Source organism: Enhydra lutris, unplaced genomic scaffold (genome assembly GCF_002288905.1).
Source record: "Enhydra lutris kenyoni isolate GAN:26980312 unplaced genomic scaffold, ASM228890v2 scaffoldscaffold8, whole genome shotgun sequence".
NCBI classification, from domain to species: Eukaryota; Metazoa; Chordata; class Mammalia; order Carnivora; family Mustelidae; genus Enhydra; species Enhydra lutris.
In genome coordinates this window covers 30,649,389-30,667,477 of record NW_019154092.1, presented here as the reverse complement: position 1 = coordinate 30,667,477, position 18,089 = coordinate 30,649,389, and the positions used below count along the sequence as shown (strand labels likewise).

The 18,089-nt window shown below is 46.5% G+C and overlaps 1 protein-coding gene across 3 annotated transcripts in view; it reads right to left on the bottom strand.

The window, feature by feature from the left end:
• The window catches only part of LOC111142502 (formin homology 2 domain containing 3), a 467,037-nt gene that overhangs the window by 156,127 nt on the left and 292,821 nt on the right, over window positions 1-18,089 (bottom strand). For all 3 annotated transcript variants that reach the window (XM_022495723.1, XM_022495724.1, XM_022495725.1), the window contains exons 7-9: window positions 17,266-17,377; window positions 9,754-9,848; window positions 3,195-3,338 (exon numbers count right to left, since the gene is read on the bottom strand). In XM_022495723.1, coding sequence (XP_022351431.1) covers window positions 3,195-3,338; window positions 9,754-9,848; window positions 17,266-17,377 — 351 coding nt within the window. The remainder of the gene's footprint in view (window positions 1-3,194; window positions 3,339-9,753; window positions 9,849-17,265; window positions 17,378-18,089) is intronic.

Genomic DNA, 18,089 nt, shown 5'->3' with positions numbered 1-18,089 from the left:
GGACACAAGGAGTAGGCCTGCTGGGTAGTTATGGGAAGCTTTAAGCTCTGATAACAAGTATCTCTCGTTCAGCTTCTTCTGATCTCTCCTAAGATTACATAAAGATAATTCTGTTCTGTCCCTCATCCGTCCCTTTTTATGACAATGACTTATAGCAAATAGTAAATTACATGTCAGTCTCTCCACTTCTATCTAGGAAAATCCCAATGGAGGCTCTTAACTGGGAGATATCCCTCCAAGGGCTCTAGCCATGCACACAAGTTTATGAATAAAGTTGTCTGTCATAACAGCATTTCTAATCGCAAAGAGTTTGGAAATAATCCAAATCTGAAAAAAAGGAGATTGGCTATATTATGGTACATGCATATGGACAGAGTATTGTGTCCCTAATAAATTAAGTTCTTGAAGATTTAATGACAAAAAAATGGCTCCAACATATTTACCAGTGAAGATTCACTACACAACACCGTATAAAGACAATAATCTCCATAGTTAAGAATGTACACCTACCTATACAAAAAAGGCTAGAAAAATGGATCAAAATGTTAACCATGGTTAATAATAAAATCATGGGTGATTTTTTTGCTCTTACACTTATATATTCCTCAACAAGTATATCATTTTTACAAGTGGAAAAAGGAAAGATTAAAATTATATATCACTATGAATAAGACTGATCAGTTAGGCCAGAAGTAGAACAATACAACCCTTATACTGGGAAAAATATATTAAAATTTATATTTGATAAGGATCTAGTATCCAGAATATATTAAGAATCCTTACAGTTCAGGAGTAACAAAACAACCCAATTTAAAAATAGGCAAAGGATCTGAACAGACATCTCTTCACAAAAAGAATAGAAAAATGGCCAACAGACACAAGGAAAGAGGCTCAACATCATTGGTCACTGGGGAAATAACAAATCACAACCAAAATGTGTACCACTTCACACCCACTGGGACGGCTGTGATTTTTAAACAAGGACAATAATAAACATCGAGGAAGATGAAGAGAAGTTGGAACCCTTGGGGCAACCTCTGTGGAAAACAGTCTGGCAGTCTCTCAAAGAGCTATGCATTCAGTTACCATTATGACCAGCAGTTCTACTCTTAAATATATGGCCGGGAGAACTAAAAGTAGATGTCCACACAGAAACTTGTACACAGATGTTCATAGCAATATTATTCATAGCTGCCGCCCAAATGGAAATAACCCAAACGTCCATCCAGTGATGAACAGATCATCAAAATGTGGTGCTATCCAACAATGGAACGTTAGCGCAAAAAGAAAGTACAGATACATGCTTAAAATATGGCTGAACCCTGAAAACATGTTAAGTGAAAGCTAGTCCCCAAAGTCACATGTTGTATGGTCCCATTTATAGGAAATGTCTAGAAAAAGGCAAATCCGAGAGAGAGTAAATTAGTGGTTTGGGGGTATGCAGTATGGGGACACGGAGAAATGGAGAGTGTCTGCTAATAGGTATGGGGTTTCTTTTGGGGATGATGAGTATATTCTGGACAAAGTCCTCAAGGATAGCCTAGTTCACACCATTATTATGGGTAAGCAGGTGTCTAAAGTAGTTAGCTTTCCCGTTTAGTCACACACCAGAGGGGAATCAGATCTCCAGATTCTGCCCCCTTCAGGCCAAGAAAAGAAATGGGGACAGTGAAGATCAGCAGTAAGGAATGTGGTTTACAGCTCATAAGATGTGCTCTAACCCTCAAAGTCCAGACAAGAGTCACATCAGATAAGTAACTTTAATAAGGGGGCATTTGGCTTAAAACTAACCCACAGGGAACTGTTTGAACTCAAGTCAACAAGGCCACAAAGTCATGAGTTGTCACCCAAATCAAGGCCACCTTCCTGGATGGGTCACAGGTGCGACTTGTGCAGGGCTCCATGCTCACACTCTTCAGGGCTCTGTGCTTGGTTTAATACTCTTTTGCTAGCTTGAAATTCTTATTAATTTTATCTTTACATTTCTGGTTTTTTTTTTAATTTATTTTTTGAGAGAGAGAGTGTGTGAGCAGCACAGGTGGGTGGGGAGGAGAAGAGGGAGAGGGACAAGAAGACTCCATGCTGAGGTCAGAGCCCAACATAGGGTTCAATCCCACGGCCATCACAACTTGAGCTGAAATCAAGAGTCAGATGCCTAACCGACTGAGCCACCCAGGCCTCCCTTAACTTGTGTTTTACAAGTGAAGTCCAATGGAACAAGGGAACGTGTGCATGGGAGGAGAAGAAGCTGCAACAGGCACGTGTGCCAATCCTTGCACACATTAGCACAGAGTGCTGAGAGCTGCACGGTCCGTGGGAGCTCAGTGAGAACCAAAATGAGTACAAGGTTAAGTGTGTTCCCTTGTAACTAAGCCCTGGAACCCCAGAGGCCTTCCATGCAAACAGAAGTGGCTTTGAATGCACAGAGATGGCAAACCAAGGGTCCTACCACATCCTTTCTTACCTGGGTTACTCTGCTGTACTGGGCATCCACTTATGCTGAAATGACACAGAAAAACTGGAAAGATAAGGCAGCCCACAGTTACTCTCCCTTTCAGCCCTTCCTTACTCACCAGCTGAAGGGAGAGGGTTAACGGAAGGAACACATGTCAAGAAGTGACGTAACAACAGAGTTCATCCCCTATGGTGTTTCCACCATTCTGATAGGAACAAGATACACAGGCCTGTAGGAGCTCAGAACTGGAAATTGCAGAGGATTCCGCATGGAAGGTAAATGCTCTTACAGTTGCGTTTTGAACTAGCATTGTGCAATACAAAAATGGATGGTAAAATCTATGCTAATATTTTAAAGTTTAAATTTTTATTCCCTTACAAGGGCCTTAAATAGCAAATAAAACACCATAACGAGGCAAGAGGGACCAGAGAGGAAAAGGAAAAGCTGTGTAGTATCTTGAACAGTAAGCGAGTGACCAAGTGCCTCCTCCTTCGGGGGTTTTGCCTTTGAGGGAGCCCTGGCAGTGCCTGGAGGCTTACACCGCACAGAGAGCGGTGCGCACTCTCCAAGCTTCCGATCCGGGAGGTCTGGGGGGAGGGGAGCCCCAGAACCTACCTTCTGTAAAGCTCCCGGGTGCTGTGGATGCTGCTGCCCCACGCTCAGAACTACGCCACTAGAATGCGTCCACCTCAGCCTCTGACAAGCTGTACGATGCCATCCAGAAGGTTCGTGCTGTTACCTCGTAAATGTTCAGTTGCTCCACCAAGTCCAGGTCCGTCCCTTTCTTGTTCAAGTGCCGCTGGGACACAGCCGCAATGCCCAGCTCTTCCAGGCAGTCCACCACATCATAGAAGCTGTCCTGGTCTGGCAACCCCGACAGTGTCTGAAGAAAGAACGGGACATGAACATGTTTTAGGGGACTGTCTCAAGGCTAGGCAGCAGCTAGCATTTAACTCTATGGGACAAACCAAGACAGATGATCAGATCAATTGAGAAAAAACTCCTTTAGTGTGGTAAGCAGAACGCACCCCAAAAACCCACCCTGGTATATAGGTTCTGTATAATCCCCTTCCTTGAGTCTAAGCAGGACACTCCCATCACTGAAGTACATCACATGGCCACAGGGAAGGGATTTTACAGATATTCACCACCCAAAGCAGCTGATTTTGAGTTAATCACAGGGAAGATTATTCTGGGTGGGCCTGACCTAATCAGGTGGGCTGTTTTAAAGCCGGTTTAGGCATTTCCGGAGCTCAGAGACTAGGAGAGAGATGACCCTGCCGGCCCTGAAGCAGCAGCAAGCCACCACGAGTTCTCCAGCTGCAAGGAAATGAGCTCTGCCAACAACCACAAAAGCTTGGAAGAGGATCCCAAGCCTCAGACCAGACTCCAGTCCTGGTCGATACCTTGACTACAGCTTTGTGAAGACTCTGAGCAGAGGACCTGGTTAGGCGGTGCCTGGAGCCAGTCCCATGGAAACTGTGAGATGATAAGTCTGTGTTGTTTTAAGCTGCTAAATTTGTGGTAATTTGTTATATGGCAATAGAAAACTAACACGCTCCGTGATGAGAAACTCCTGTTAGGACCAATCTACCGACAGCTGGCGTTATAATAATGTAATGATTCCTTTTTCTTTCAACTGGGTAGGCCTTCCCCTTGGTCTAAGTAATTTAGGAAAACATGAGAAATTTCAAAGCAGCAACCAAAAGACGAAAGGATAACCCAAGTACGGGGTGGGGGTGGGGGGAGGAGCTGACTTCTCTTTGAATTCTGCGTCTCTTATAAGAAGGATGATCTCTCAGATGGGCCTTCTGCTCAGAACTAGAGAGACCCTCGAGGTGATTTACTGCAAGCCCTTATCTCATGAGAGGATGGCTAGGGAGGAAAGGGGTTTGCCTGAGGGAACAAGCAGTTCCTGCAGACCTGGGACAACCTCTTCTCTACTCACACACTCATGCTTCTGTACAAATTATTCTGGCCTGGAATTCCAAACACGGGTCTTTACTCCCTATTTGTCTTTGCACTTCCAAGAAGCCTCTATATAGATTTCAAAATTATTCTGAACTCAGAAAAGACCAACACTGTCCTAAGAACTGTTCACAGCACCAACTTTTCCAATGCCTCTATTTGGGGGCTATTAATAATTGGAAAGAACGTCTCTATTCATGACCCAAATAATGGCTTTTTTCTTTCAATGCTGAGTGAAGAGGATACAACTTACTGCTGTTGAGATCAGAAATGAGTGAAAAATAACTGGGACGGGATAACTTAGTCCATCAGGGGCCTCAGCAAGGACCCAGAGCAGGAGGCTATAAGCCAGTCAGACTCTGTAATAAACAGGTGCTCACACCTATGGGGCCAAGCGGGAAAGCACACGCCAGCACCTGCGAGTGTCAGGCAAGGTGGCACCTCCACATTAGCTGACCACAGTCCCTGGAGGGGTCCCTGGCTCCTGACACTAAATGAGAAAGTATGCAGCCGTTCAAAGAATCCTGTCATCAAAATGACCCAACTTCTGGTTTTAGTGAAAACCCTTGAGCCTGTTAAAAGATGAGGAAAAGAAAACAGGACCCCAAGCCAGGGCCGGGCTGGTGCATGGAGATGCCCTGATGGTGGGCCCTGCCAAATCCCCAACTTGAGGAACCTAGGTGAGTTGACATTTAGTGTTGGATTTAAAACTTCCTACTCAACTGTGGAGGGCCACAAGGAGGCACAGAGGGCTCTCCTCTCCTCAGTTCCCTTCCCTTCTTCTTTCCTCTTTTCCCTGCTTATAAAAGTCTCCAAAGGGTTAAATTCCTTGACCTAATTCCCATCGCCTTAGCGAGCCCAACCATGATGGCTGGTGGGGTGGGGTGGGGGTTGGGGGGCTGTGGTTACTATTAGTCAAACAATTAGGTCCAAAGAACCAAACACACTCAGGGAGACTTACTCAATAATAGGTCCAGAAGTGAGGGTATGAAGAGGTCATTTGTCATTTCCACCGTGAAAATTTGGGCTGGAGCCAAGCCCACGTACCAACCCCTTTGACATGTGGCTGCAGGGGAGATGGCCTTTTGCCACCAACAAACACAGGGGCTTTTCTCCAGTTGTAGGGGAAGAGGACTAACCATTCTAGAAACACATTCACCTGTCTTCAGCTGATGGTCAAACATGCCCAGCAAACGTGCCACGCCCCCACCGCTCCCTGGGTCCTGTCCTCTTATTTCTACCTTGACACCTCATGGCTAAAGTGCCTCCTTCCGGCAAAGGTGGAGGTTACCCCCAGGAAATCTGTGAGGCAGACGTCTCTTGATGCCTTCACTTTCAGATGACGTCCATGACCCCCTTTCCTGCTTTCTCTCAAACCTCATCCTTCCGGGGCTGGTGACAAGTAAATCTTCAAAGGCATCTCTCCAAGGGAGAAATTTCTGTCCTAAAGATATGTTCTTTGCCTCTCCTGGGTTCTCACTGATTGCATCAAATCTTTCTTACAGGATGCCATCAGTGTGGCAAATGCCTGCACACAAATTTTCAGAGCAACATTATTTGTGAACTCCAAAAGCTGTTAAAACCCAAGTCTCCTTCAGTGGGAGAACCCACTGTGGTGTATCTGCAGCAGCAGAAAGGAGCAACTGTTAACACCCTCCAGAGCAGATCGGCCTCAAAGGCGTTATGCTGAGTGACAGCAGCCAACCTCAAAGGGTTACATCTATCCTGTATGGTCCTATTCGATGGGGATGAAATGACAAACTACAGTGCTAGAGAACAGTTGTCAGGGTAGGAAGAGGCCATCAGGAGATCATGATAAAAGGCTAACATGAGGGAGATCTGGAGGGAGATGGGAATGTTCTATATTCTGACTGTGAAGGGTATGCATAGCTAAACAAGTTTTACAGCTGACACAGCTGAATTTTTTTTTTACAAGTTTCTGGTATGGTAATTAGCAATAAATGAAATATAAAAACAAAGGTGAGTACTCAGCATGAATCCCATCCAGGTTACCTCCCCTCCACCCCCTTCCCTGAAACCTCCAGGCCAGCCTCACAGGAACAGGAACAGTAATACCTCTTGTGACTCAGGCCCCCTCATCAGCCTCTTCCTATCCTCTACGGTGGTCAGTACCTGAGCTCCTCAAAGTGGGGGGTTCCCACTGAGGGGGTTTCAGCTGGATCAAGACAGGGCATTGTAGAACGTTAGTGTGTACCATGAGAAATTGTTAGTTTCTGATGTTCCTTCAGATCTGACAACATGGGGTCAAGGGGTAGGAGCAGGAATGGGGGGATTAGTATGGATCTTGGAAACCCCTCATTAATGTCCCTGTTCAGCAAAGAGAGCAGACACCAGCCTCAGAACCCTAAGCAGGCTAAAATGTAGCACCCTTGTTTTGTCATAAAATGTTCCTGTTTTTAATTCTATGTTATTAGTCCATCTTCTATTTTGTTGAAAGAAAACTTAGAAAAGCAATAAAATAATTTCCCAGACTTCAGCGTCTGAATTTTTTCCAGACCTGTATTAGCATTTTGATGTATTTTTTCTTTGTTTGGGATCTCAGAAGATTTTACTCACTGGGGCACTAAACAGGACTAAAATTCAACAAAGGAAAACAAACCCAGCGTGGGTGCCAGTGGTTTATTTGACCTTTTGGGGGGAAAGGATGGCATTTGGAGTAATGTCCATAGGACTTCCCCCTGAGCCAGAGCTAATGAAAGAGGAGACGGAACCGCCAGAGAGAAAAAGTAAGCGAGGAATTCCTGGACATTAAGCACCATCTGATGCCAAGAAGAATGTGACATGTGCTGGGTCCTTGCCAGCCACTGGTAGCAGAAGGCCCACACCCCCCCCCCACCAACGCTGCTGGGACCATCAGAACCGCCCAGCACACCCTCCACCAATAGGATGGGGAGCATTGCAATGGAAAACACCGGACAAGAGGGAAAATTCCATTTTTGCTGAAATCCATGGTTTCCAAAACAATGTCAGTGACTGAAAAGGACAGGAAATAGATGACCTTAATCTTCAAAAACAACAATAACAACAGAAAATTGCTTTAAAATTGCAAGGTAAAATCAACTCACGAAAACATTTGAAAGCATAAATGGAATTCTTAGGATTATCCTACAGAAAAGTACTGCCCATTCCTCACCAGGACCATAGAAGAATTTTGGGTGTCCTCATCAACAGATGGCATTTCATTAAAAAGCAATCCCTGCCAATGAGCCCTGGGGGGAAATGTTTGTTGTTTTACTGTATATTTCTTTTCATCTTAATAGATTTAATGTCCTTCATTTTTCCACTGGGTTCTTAAGATATTGAGGGTTGTATAATTTTCTGCCCCATTCTTTGCAAACAATTCCTAATTTGCTGCTTGCCCTTAGCTTTTGTTTGCGGTTTTCATTTTACAAATAAGATCTGTTTATAATTTTATGCAGTGAAATATTTAAAAAGTCCTTCCCTTTGGATTCTTTTTGACAGGTTTGATGATTAACATAATCTTCTCCTACCAGAGACAAACTAATCTTCACCTCTACTTCTTAATTTTCCACTGTTTGTTGTGTTACATTGAACACTTTATTTTGCCTGGAATTCATTTCAGTATTGGTCAAAAGACGTATTTGGTTATTTCCATTTGGCACAGCCCCGCCCCCAATCATGAATGACTCTAAGTCATGCTCCCCCGCCGACAGCAGTCCTAGAGGGAGTTGTTCTGTGCGATGAGATCTCTTTCAGAGCTCCTCTGCTCCCATCATCTGTCTGCTGAAGAAAGAGCCAGAACCACATTGTTTTAATCCTGAGAGCCTGCACAACAGTTAAGTATCTAGTGGAAATTACTTCTCATGATGCTTTCTACTACTGTGTCCCCAGTTCATCAGAGGAAATGTTTCTCTAGTTGTACTTCATGGAGAGGTTCTAAATTTTCTCTGCATCACTGCAGTTCGTACTGTAGGCCTACGTCCAGCAGCTCGGGAAGGAAAGGCAGGCCCATGGGGTGGTTGGTGTGATTCCTGGGGTGTAGGGCAGAGCCCATTGCAGGACATTTTCAAGAAGAAAGGGACTCTGGTCCCGAGAGAGGGCTGTCCCAGGGCAGCATGGTGTCAGCATCCTCTCCAGGGAGGGATCCTTAAGACAGCTACCGTCCTCCCAGCCAGTGACCAGGAGGGATGTGTTGGGAGGGAGGAGAGCACAAGGGTGATACCACCTTCATAAAAGGAGGACAGGACTCACCCCCAGCAGTCAGAATTCAATAAGCAGTGGAACAAGGGTGCCTTCATTTCTCCTGAGCTGTAAGCTATTTTCTTAGGGTAAAACTTGTGGATTTATATTCTTTTTTAAAAAATTATTTGAGAGAGAACAAGAGAGGAAGAGAGCATGTGCACATGAACAAGGGGAAGGGCAGAGGGGGAGAGAGAGAGAGAAAGAATCTTAATTAGACTCTGTGTTGAGCGTGGAGCCCGAGTGGGGCTCAATCCCACAACCATGACCTGAGTCGAAACCAAGAGTCAGAAGCTTAACTGACAGAGCCACCCAGAAGCACCCCCAACTTCCTAATTTATATTCCTAAGGAATAATGTTTTTAAGGGGGACATCTTGGTAGGAAAAGTAATCATGAAGTTCTCACTGTCATTCTTCTGGTTTCGTTAGAAAAAACCAAAGCAGAGAAAGCCCACAGACAGTCCCAGGCCTGCACACACATATGCACCAGCACACATGCAGGCACACACACCACATGCAACTGGAAAGGGTTTCCTCTGGCAAACAGCAACACTGTAGCCATGGATCCAGCCACCAACATGGGGGCCTATGTGATGTGGCTCCTCCTCAGAGGGTAAATTGAAGATTTTCACATTGTGTTAGTTTCCAGGGGGGCGGGGGGGCTGTCGTAACAAATAGCAGAAATGTATTTTCTCCAGTGTGAGAGATGAGAAGTTTGATATCAAAGTGTCAGGGGGGCCGTATTATCTGAAGGCTCCAGAAGAAGGCCCTTCCCCATGTCCTCGTACATTGGCTGCTGGCAATCCTGGGCATTCCTTGGCTAAGAGATGTATCTCTACGATCTGCCTCTGTCTTCACACAGCCATCTTCTTCACATGCATGTGCAGACATCGTCTTCCCTCTTTGTGTGTCTCTTTTCCTCTTCTAAGGACACCGGTCATGTGGGATTATGGCCCACCTGAATGACCTCATCATAGCTTGACTGTATCTGCAAAGACCCTATTTCCAAATAAGGTCACATTTACAGATATTTTTAGGGGTTAAGACGTCAACATAACTGAATCCTTTCAAAGGGGACATACTACAACCCTTAGCAGTCATCAACCAACCTTGTTCACTAAAGTCATCGCATAAACCAGCAGCTCTGTGTCGACCCCATCTTTTTCCTCCAGGATTTCCATAATATTTGACCAGGGTTTGACTCCTAGGAATAAAAGAAAAATCATTAAAAATGGCAAGTCAATGCTTCTCACCCAACTCATATTGCAGTTTATCCAAAGACGTATCACCCAACGATGGCCGTGTCGTTCAGTCACCAACTTTCAAAGTGTGACAATATCCTTAGAGTGAACGTCAGTAATTTGTCAATAATATACCACATCATTCTCATCCACTTGAAAATGTTACTCTCTATTGTCCACATGGCTTTCGATTTGCCTGAAAATTCCCTTTATATTAAATATGCAATTTGAAAAATATCCATTCCTGTGCATTTCACTCTCTGAGCATGGAAACTCTTGATAAATACTCTTTGTATGTCCAGCAGCATGTTAGGCTCTGATCTCCTACAAAGAAAAGGGACAAGGGAGATCTTTACATTCACTCAAACAGTGGACTCCCAAGAAATACCAGTGAAATCTGTCTAGCCAGCATTTCAAGAACAGAAGTATATTATCTCTATTCAAACCAGGTACAAATACTCTTTCAGCCTCGACAGGCTACAAAGAACCCACCTCACCCAGAATCTGTCCTTAATACCTTGTCGGTGCTCAAACAGTATTTGTGCCGATGGTCGCCAAGGGCCCGGCTCAAGAAGTGGCTCTTAAATGGGGCTCTGCAAGTGAAGACTCAGGGGTGGTTATTCCCTGGCTCCCAGAGACAGCAACAGGAAAACCCATCACATTCAGGACTGCCAAGTCAAGGCCAAGGTCACAAAGGGGATATAAAATCTGGATGCGATTTCCTGTGTTTGAGATAAACATTTGAAGTGAAGTATTGCCTTGCCCTTGGCATGCTTGCTCTCTCTATAAAGATCTCAAAGGGATATTGCTTATTTTTGCTGGTAAAAGTAAATCCCGAAATACTGTAAAATCTGTGGCTTCCACATGCAGGTTCTTGGGTGGGTTACCAGAGCTGGCCTTGAGAACAAAGCTCCCCGAGGGCAGCAGTGACCTCCGTCTTACCTCTTCGCACAGTGTCTGGCACATAATAGGTCTGAAGAGTAAGTGGGGATCTTGGAGAGGGTATGAGGCGGGTTAAGCTGGAGATGGTTTTTTTTTTTTTTTTTTAAGATTTTATTCATTCATTTGAGAGAGAGAGAGAGAGAGTATAAGCAGGGGGAGAGGGAGAGGCAGAATGAGAAACAGACTCCCTACTGAACAAGGAACCCAATGTGGGGCTCCATCCCAGGACCTGGAGATCATGATCAGAGCCAAAGGCAGATGCCCAACCATCTGAGCCACCCAGGTGCCCAGGCCGGAGCACCTTTAAAAGAGCCAGAGGGCAAATGCACACAGTAAGAGTCGAAAGGAGGTCAGGAGAATTTTAAAAAGGAACAGGCACCTACTATATGAGGTTAAGAACACAGATATATCGGGAGAGGGGGGTGGGGTTATGGACATTGGGGAGGGTATGTGCTATGGTGAGTGCTGTGAAGTGTGTAAACCTGGCGATTCACAGACTTGTACCCCTGGGGATAAAAATATATGTTTATAAAAAATTAAAAATTAAAAAAAGAAGAACACAGATATAGTTTAATATAGAGGTCTGCTGGCTCTCCTAGGCAACAAACTTGCCCCAGAAAAACTTTCCTGGGGCAAAACTGCCCTGGTCAGAACTAGGCAAGCTTCTCTAACCCTTTCTAACTCCAGACACAAACGCGTGACCCCTTGCCTGCTAACTGCTGACCTATCTCCTGGCTGATATTTACCATCAAACTATTCTGAAGTCCACACCTGTTCTTCAAGCCCCTGCAAAGTAACTGTTTCTGCCCTCATGACAGGCAATCTTTATGGTCAGGGGGTCTTGGGCCGTCCAGGTGCTGTTCGAGCACTCCAACCACTTCTCCTGTGTTTAGGACCAGCACAACTGGCATTACTCACACTCCACTCCCAACCTCAGCACAAAACATGGGTTCTAGAGGGTTACCCACATACAGTTACAAGGGAGACTGCGGGAGATAGCGTTGAAGCTAAGCATTTCCGAGGGTGCTAGTGGACCCAGAACGTCCTTCCGGTTGCATGCTCTGGAGCCAAGGATGCCAAAGAGGCCGTAGGGAAGGAAAAGCCAACAAGCAAAGGCAGGCTCCCAAAGAGAGGGAAGTGCAGCCAGACCGTCTCCACTCTCTCACCTACAGACGTACTCATGTGCACGCCATTTAATCCTTTATAATGAACACACTCAAACACTGGCTCGATTTAGTCAAAAAGTTAATTGAAACATGTGTTCTTCAGCTGTGGTATCTGATTACCTTTTAGGGACTTCAAAGCCTGGAAACTTGCATCGATTCCTACAATGTCGAGATGAGTGTTTACTCTCCTTTGATTATCTTGGGGCCAGAAAATGGGAAACATTTAAAAGAAAGAAGATGAAGGGGAGGCATCATTTTGGGTGCAACACAACAGCCTTGACAGGGTTCAAGCTGGCCCATGGGAAGCACCGGGGGGTCAACTTCCAGGAGCTGCACCTGCTGGAATTAAATGGTCCAGGTCAACCTCCCCTCCCCACCTCCACTTGCTCCACACAGAGTGTGTGTGTATCCGTGTGTGTGTGTGTGTGTGTGTGTGCAGGGGGTGGTCCTGTGTTAGAACTGTAAACCATATGATCTGACCCCTCCACATAACAGAGAAAGAAACTGAGCCGCAGAGAACTGGAATGAACAGAGGCTCAGGGAACGCATCTGGACAGGAGTGATCGTGTCAACCCTGGAGAATCTCAGAAGCTGTCAGGGAGACAAAGCACTTTGTCTTTTCGCCTCAGTGCTCATGAAGTACATTAGGAGACGATGATTTCCTTAACCGTGACCTCTGTCAGTCTCAAGCTCCTCCCCAGACACCAGCTCTTGGAGGAGAGGCTCCACTAGAGCCCCTTTTTTCCTCTGGTGTTTCAAGCACACCGTTGGCACTTAAATGTTTATTAAATAAATGAGTTTTATACGAAAAATATTTGGCGCAGTGTCTGTTACATAACAGGCACTTGAATATCAAGTAGTTATTGTCACAGTGACGGGTGACACCCACGCTTACCCAGCTGGCTTCTACACGTTCCCAGACAGGGCCCCTCTCTCAGCCCAGAAGCAAGCACAGGGCAGAGGATGCGATGCGTTCTCCCTCTGACTTTCTCCCAGGTCTCTGTGGTGATGGCTCCCCTCCAAAGAAAGATATTTAGCCCAATGCCTCATATTTGAGGGGGTCTCACATTCCGTCAGAAGGGCACCATGTTTTGTGTCTTTCTACATAACTGACAAACACACTTAACACGTATGGTTCTGCCACAGAAAACCACGGAAGCAGAGCTTGGGTTTTGTCACCTAACTCCCACCTTGCCCTGGGAGTGCTTCACAGATCAACAGATCCTCGAGCAGAAGTCAGAGACGGGACAGCTCCAAGGATGGCTGGATTCATCTCCACTGTTACTCATGTGTGATCAACATATTTAGGAATGATGTCGTACCTCTCTCTTTCTCTGCCTGCCTCTCTGCCTACTTGTGATCTCTGTCTGTCAAATAAATAAATGGGACTGGAAGAGATTATGCTGAGTGAAATAAGTCAAGCAGAGAGAGTCAATTATCATATGGTTTCACTTATTTGTGGAGCATAACAAATAGCACGGAGGACAAGGGGAGATGGAGAGGAGAAGGGAGTTGAGGGAAATTGGAAGGGGAGGTGAACCATGAGAGACTATGGACTCTGAAAAACAATCTGAGGGTTTTGAAGGGGCAGGGGGTGGGAGGTTGGGGGAACCAGGGGTGGGTATTGGAGAGGGCACGGACTGCATGGAGCACTGGGTGTGGTGCAAAAACAATGAATACTGTTACGCTGAAAATAAATTTTAAAAATTTAAAAATTAAATAAATAAAATCTTAAAAAAAAAAAAGGAATGATGTCGTATCTCATTACTTCACAGCCCAGTGAAAATAGAACTTCTTCAAAAGCTGTGTTGACCCTCAAAACACTTGCCGACCCAAGTGCTGACTCGAGATTTAGGACTGAACTTTCAAAGTCAGTTCCCCAGGCTGGTCACTTGCCTCACTCTCTATCCGAGCGGCAAATCCAGAGAGTCAGTGGGAAGGGCACCTTCCCAGGGGAGCAGGAGGTTCGGTTCTCAACCAGTTTCCTGCCAACCCCCACAGGGACAGTCTCAGCGAAAGGTAGTCTCTGATGATGGCAAAAGGACAGAGCAAGGCCCTCTCACAGGCACCTGTCCACACTCCACGGCTTTTGTCTCCTCCTGCCACACCCTGTCCACTAGGATGGGAAAGAGACTGGAAGGTGCCAGGAGAGAGGTGACCGAGAAGTTTGAGCAGCCTCTTGGGGACTGTGCCATTCCCCGGACACGAGCGCTGGCCCACCTCTCCATTCCCGCCCCTGAGCAGACGGGTCGACTGCCTGGTTCAAAGGGGACATATTACATTTTCCTTAATTTGTAGATAGTTATTAGTCCCTATGACGGACTTAGACACCTCAGCTTCTCTCCCTGCTCCGCGGCTGGCCCACTCCTGGCCAAGGGCAAACATGCACACGCATAGGACGCACCCTTCTGGGTAACCCCCGTGCAGCATGTGTCTTTACAAAGCAACCAGACAAATCTGTTCTGGACTTCATTCACTGGAGGTGGAGCTAATTTTTGAGGACTCCCAGCTTGTTGATTTTCTTTGCTGGTTATTTAAATCTGACAGTTTTCATCATCCAAAACAGTCCTTTCTAATAAAACAAACAAACCAACCCTGACTACACTTCAGCATGCCCCATCCCCACCCTAGCCCACAGAAGAATGGATCTGAGGCCACTTGGAGGAGTAAAACGTATGGCTTATTTAAACTTGTACACTGACAGACGTGCTCTGTTGGCCCTTAGTCACCCGGCACCTCTGTCTAGCCCTTCACCCAGCTGAGAGGGAGACGGAGAGCGGCTTCTAAACCAGCCATGTGGAAACTCAGCTGGGGGGCACGGCGCTCTCTGCAGAGCACCATGACGTAGTGACATGTTTAATTCCATCACGGGGCTCAGGAACAATTTTCCTAGCAGTAAAATAGGATGATGTTATATGTATGCATTACAAAATCATGGCCAAGACCACACATGTCCACAGAGAAACATGCTATTGAACCACGTGATGGGCCATGTCTGAGTTTTTCCATTTTTATTCAGCTGCAGGCGCTCAGTACCAGACAGATGGCAGCAGCCGCCAACAAATTAAGAAATTGGTTAGGCAAACCATCAAGTTGAGAAAACAATCCATTAGCTGCTGCTGCTGCTGCTTCTTCTTTTTTTTTTTTTCCCCTAAAGAAGTTGAAAAAAGATGGCCATCGCTTTGTCGTGGGAGAGACACTGAAGATGGCAGAGAGCCTCTGGTTGGGCTGATTGATGGAGTCTTAGATGTGGGTGTCAAGCCCAGGATTATCACTCCTCTCCCCAACCTCCACCCCTTTAAACACACACACACACACACACACACACACACACACACACACACACACTTTCATAGAATGTGAAGTCTAGAGGAAATTCTAAACTCCCAACTCAATGAAGTTGAAGGAGGACCCCCAAGGTCATGAGAAGGCTTATCCCTTAAATTCAGCCCCCAAGAAAAGGGTTCAAGGGTTACGTGAAATTTAGGACAGGACAACAAGAAGTCCATAACTGTCCTAATGTAACCCCCAGAGTTGGGGGATGGAGTATGATCTCCCCAAGGACCAATAAAAGGGTCTGCCTCACTGTCTTCCCATATACCCCACTTTGGCCCTAAACCTCATTAATTGACCCCGGAAACACAAACCCTGGTGTCTGAGGAACTGACGGACTTCACTAAGGATTCTCAGCTGGCCCCATAATCTGCTCTTGGCCATGAGAGATTTAAACTGCGGCACCAGATGGAAACACACTGTGGCAGAAACACACAGGCCTGCCCCAGTCTGCGATCCATCTTCCAGATTCACAGCCCCTGTCCACACATGAGGGGGGTGTCTCTCTGACACCCCCCTCCCCATGCACAAGCCTGAAGTTACCTCTAGCCTGCCATCCGCCATGCCTCATGCTGAAATCTTCTGGTGCATTCGTGGGAAACGTATGGGAGCTCAATTTATGGCCCTGGATGGCTTTCATTAACTTATTTGCAAACTGTCGAAGTAACTAGTGAGCTACTTTCTTTCACCTTTGGATTCAGCCCTGGAAGGTGGGTCTCAGCAATGCTGAGTCAGAGATACAAATGGTTTGAATCAAAGAGTGCTATCTAGGCCCCTTGTTTTTGACAGTTGTATGTAGGCTGATTTGTGCATAAGTGTGTGCCCAGAGACACATACGTGAAACTGTAAGGAAATATACCAACGTGTTAACAATTATTTCTGTCTGGTGAGACTAGAGGTGATTTGTTATGGTCTCTTTTATACTTTTTCCCCAATTATTCTACAGAGAGTATTACCGTTATAAAAAGAAAGAAAATGTTACCAAGCTTTTGTTCTTCTTGCGTCTTTGAGGGGAGGACAGTAGCAATAACCCCCATTTTTTTTTTAAAAGGACAAAACCCAAAACCTCCTAACATTTTAGCTTCAGGCTTCACAATATTCTAGGGCCCACAGCAGGTTACACACTAAGCCAAATCCAAAGGCCTGTATGGAAGGCCTGCCTGCCATGGGCCAGCTAAGTGCTGGGACCCCAAGAGGAGAACCAAAGATCTGGCCTCCCTCCAGCAGGGCGCACACTCATGGGAAGCATCAGTGACAACAATAGAGCAGAGAAGGGGTCATATGGGGGTCTGAGTGACTGACCCATGCTAGGGTAGGGGCCATTCAGGCCAGGTGGGGCGTGGGGGTGGCAGGTGGACAGGGGCTGGATGGTTAAGGATCAGTTGCAGGGTGGGGACCTAATTCTGTAGGCATTGGGAAACCACTGGCAGGGAAACAATATAACCAAATTTGTGTTTTAGAAGAATCTGCTGATCGCAGAGGTGAGGGATGCCAGGTGACCATGGAAAGGGCCCCCAGTAGGGGGTATGAGATGGAGGGAAGGTAGGGAGAACATTCACAGAACTTCTAAGGGTCAGAGCTGATAAAGCTTGTGTGAGAGGAGTGGAGAAAGGAGACACAGAGACCAGGAAAAAATGGGAAAGGGGAGAAGGAGCTGGTTCTCTGGGTTCAGTGGAGGGGCTGGGGACAGGGCATAAATGTAAGCTTGGGTCTGACCTGACCTGGGTAAGCCCACAAATGCTTTTCTTTGCACTGTTAAACCATGTTCCATCCCTGATCGCAGTGTGCTTACAATCTAAAAAATACGTTTCCCAATAGCAGGGAGTCCGCACAAAAGGAATTCTGTTCATTCTCAATCCTATTTCGAACATGTTAAAAATGGGAGCCCGCCTCCAGCAGACATGCCCACCTTGATGGAACAGTGGGTGTGACTACTTACCCCTTTTGGTGTCCACAGCAGAGACAGCCTGGATCAGAAGAGGCGCATTCGACTCTGAGTACTCCACAAACACAAGCAGCAGCTTCAGGGCTGTCTTCACCACCAGCCGGAACTGCCCAGAGAACAGAAGAGTATCACGCAGCTGTGGACACCTGTGGGCACCCGAAGGCAGGCTGGCCCCCCGTGCTTGCTTTGGCCTGGGGAACTCTTCTCTGCGGGCACACAGATTCCTTTGCCGGATGAATCAGGAGCAGGAATTAATATTAGCTCCACTGCACAGATCAGGAAACTGAGGCACAGACTATCCTGCCCACGGCCAGAAACAGAACCGGAATTCGAACCCAGGGCCTCTGGCTCCAGAGCTCACACCCTGGGGTCTCTTGACAGACAAGGTAGCCCTTCCCATGGCAGGGGCTTGTTTTATCCAGACTAGAAAGCTGTGAGCTAGGAACCATCACAACTCTCATTTTTCCGGTAAGGAAGCAGGCACAGCAAGGTAAAGGACTTGCCCAAAGCCACACCACGGAGCTGAGGGAAGCAGGAATCTGAACCAAGTCCCGTCCTGCTGGGCCCAGGGCACAGCATTCGTAAGGAGCCACCCACAGCCCAGGGGCCTCCTGTCACACAGGCTGCAGGTTACGCACCCAGAGAAATCCCTGAGCCTCTCAGCTGAAGCTTCGCCAGCCCTGGGGGGGTACCTGTGGCAGCCTTGGTTTTCTAGGTCACTCCTCTCCCCATCCACCCAGGTGATGTTGCCACAATTCAATTCGTTATCTATAGTCTCCTTTCCCAGACCCCCGCCTGCCAAGAACCTCCTCCCAAAG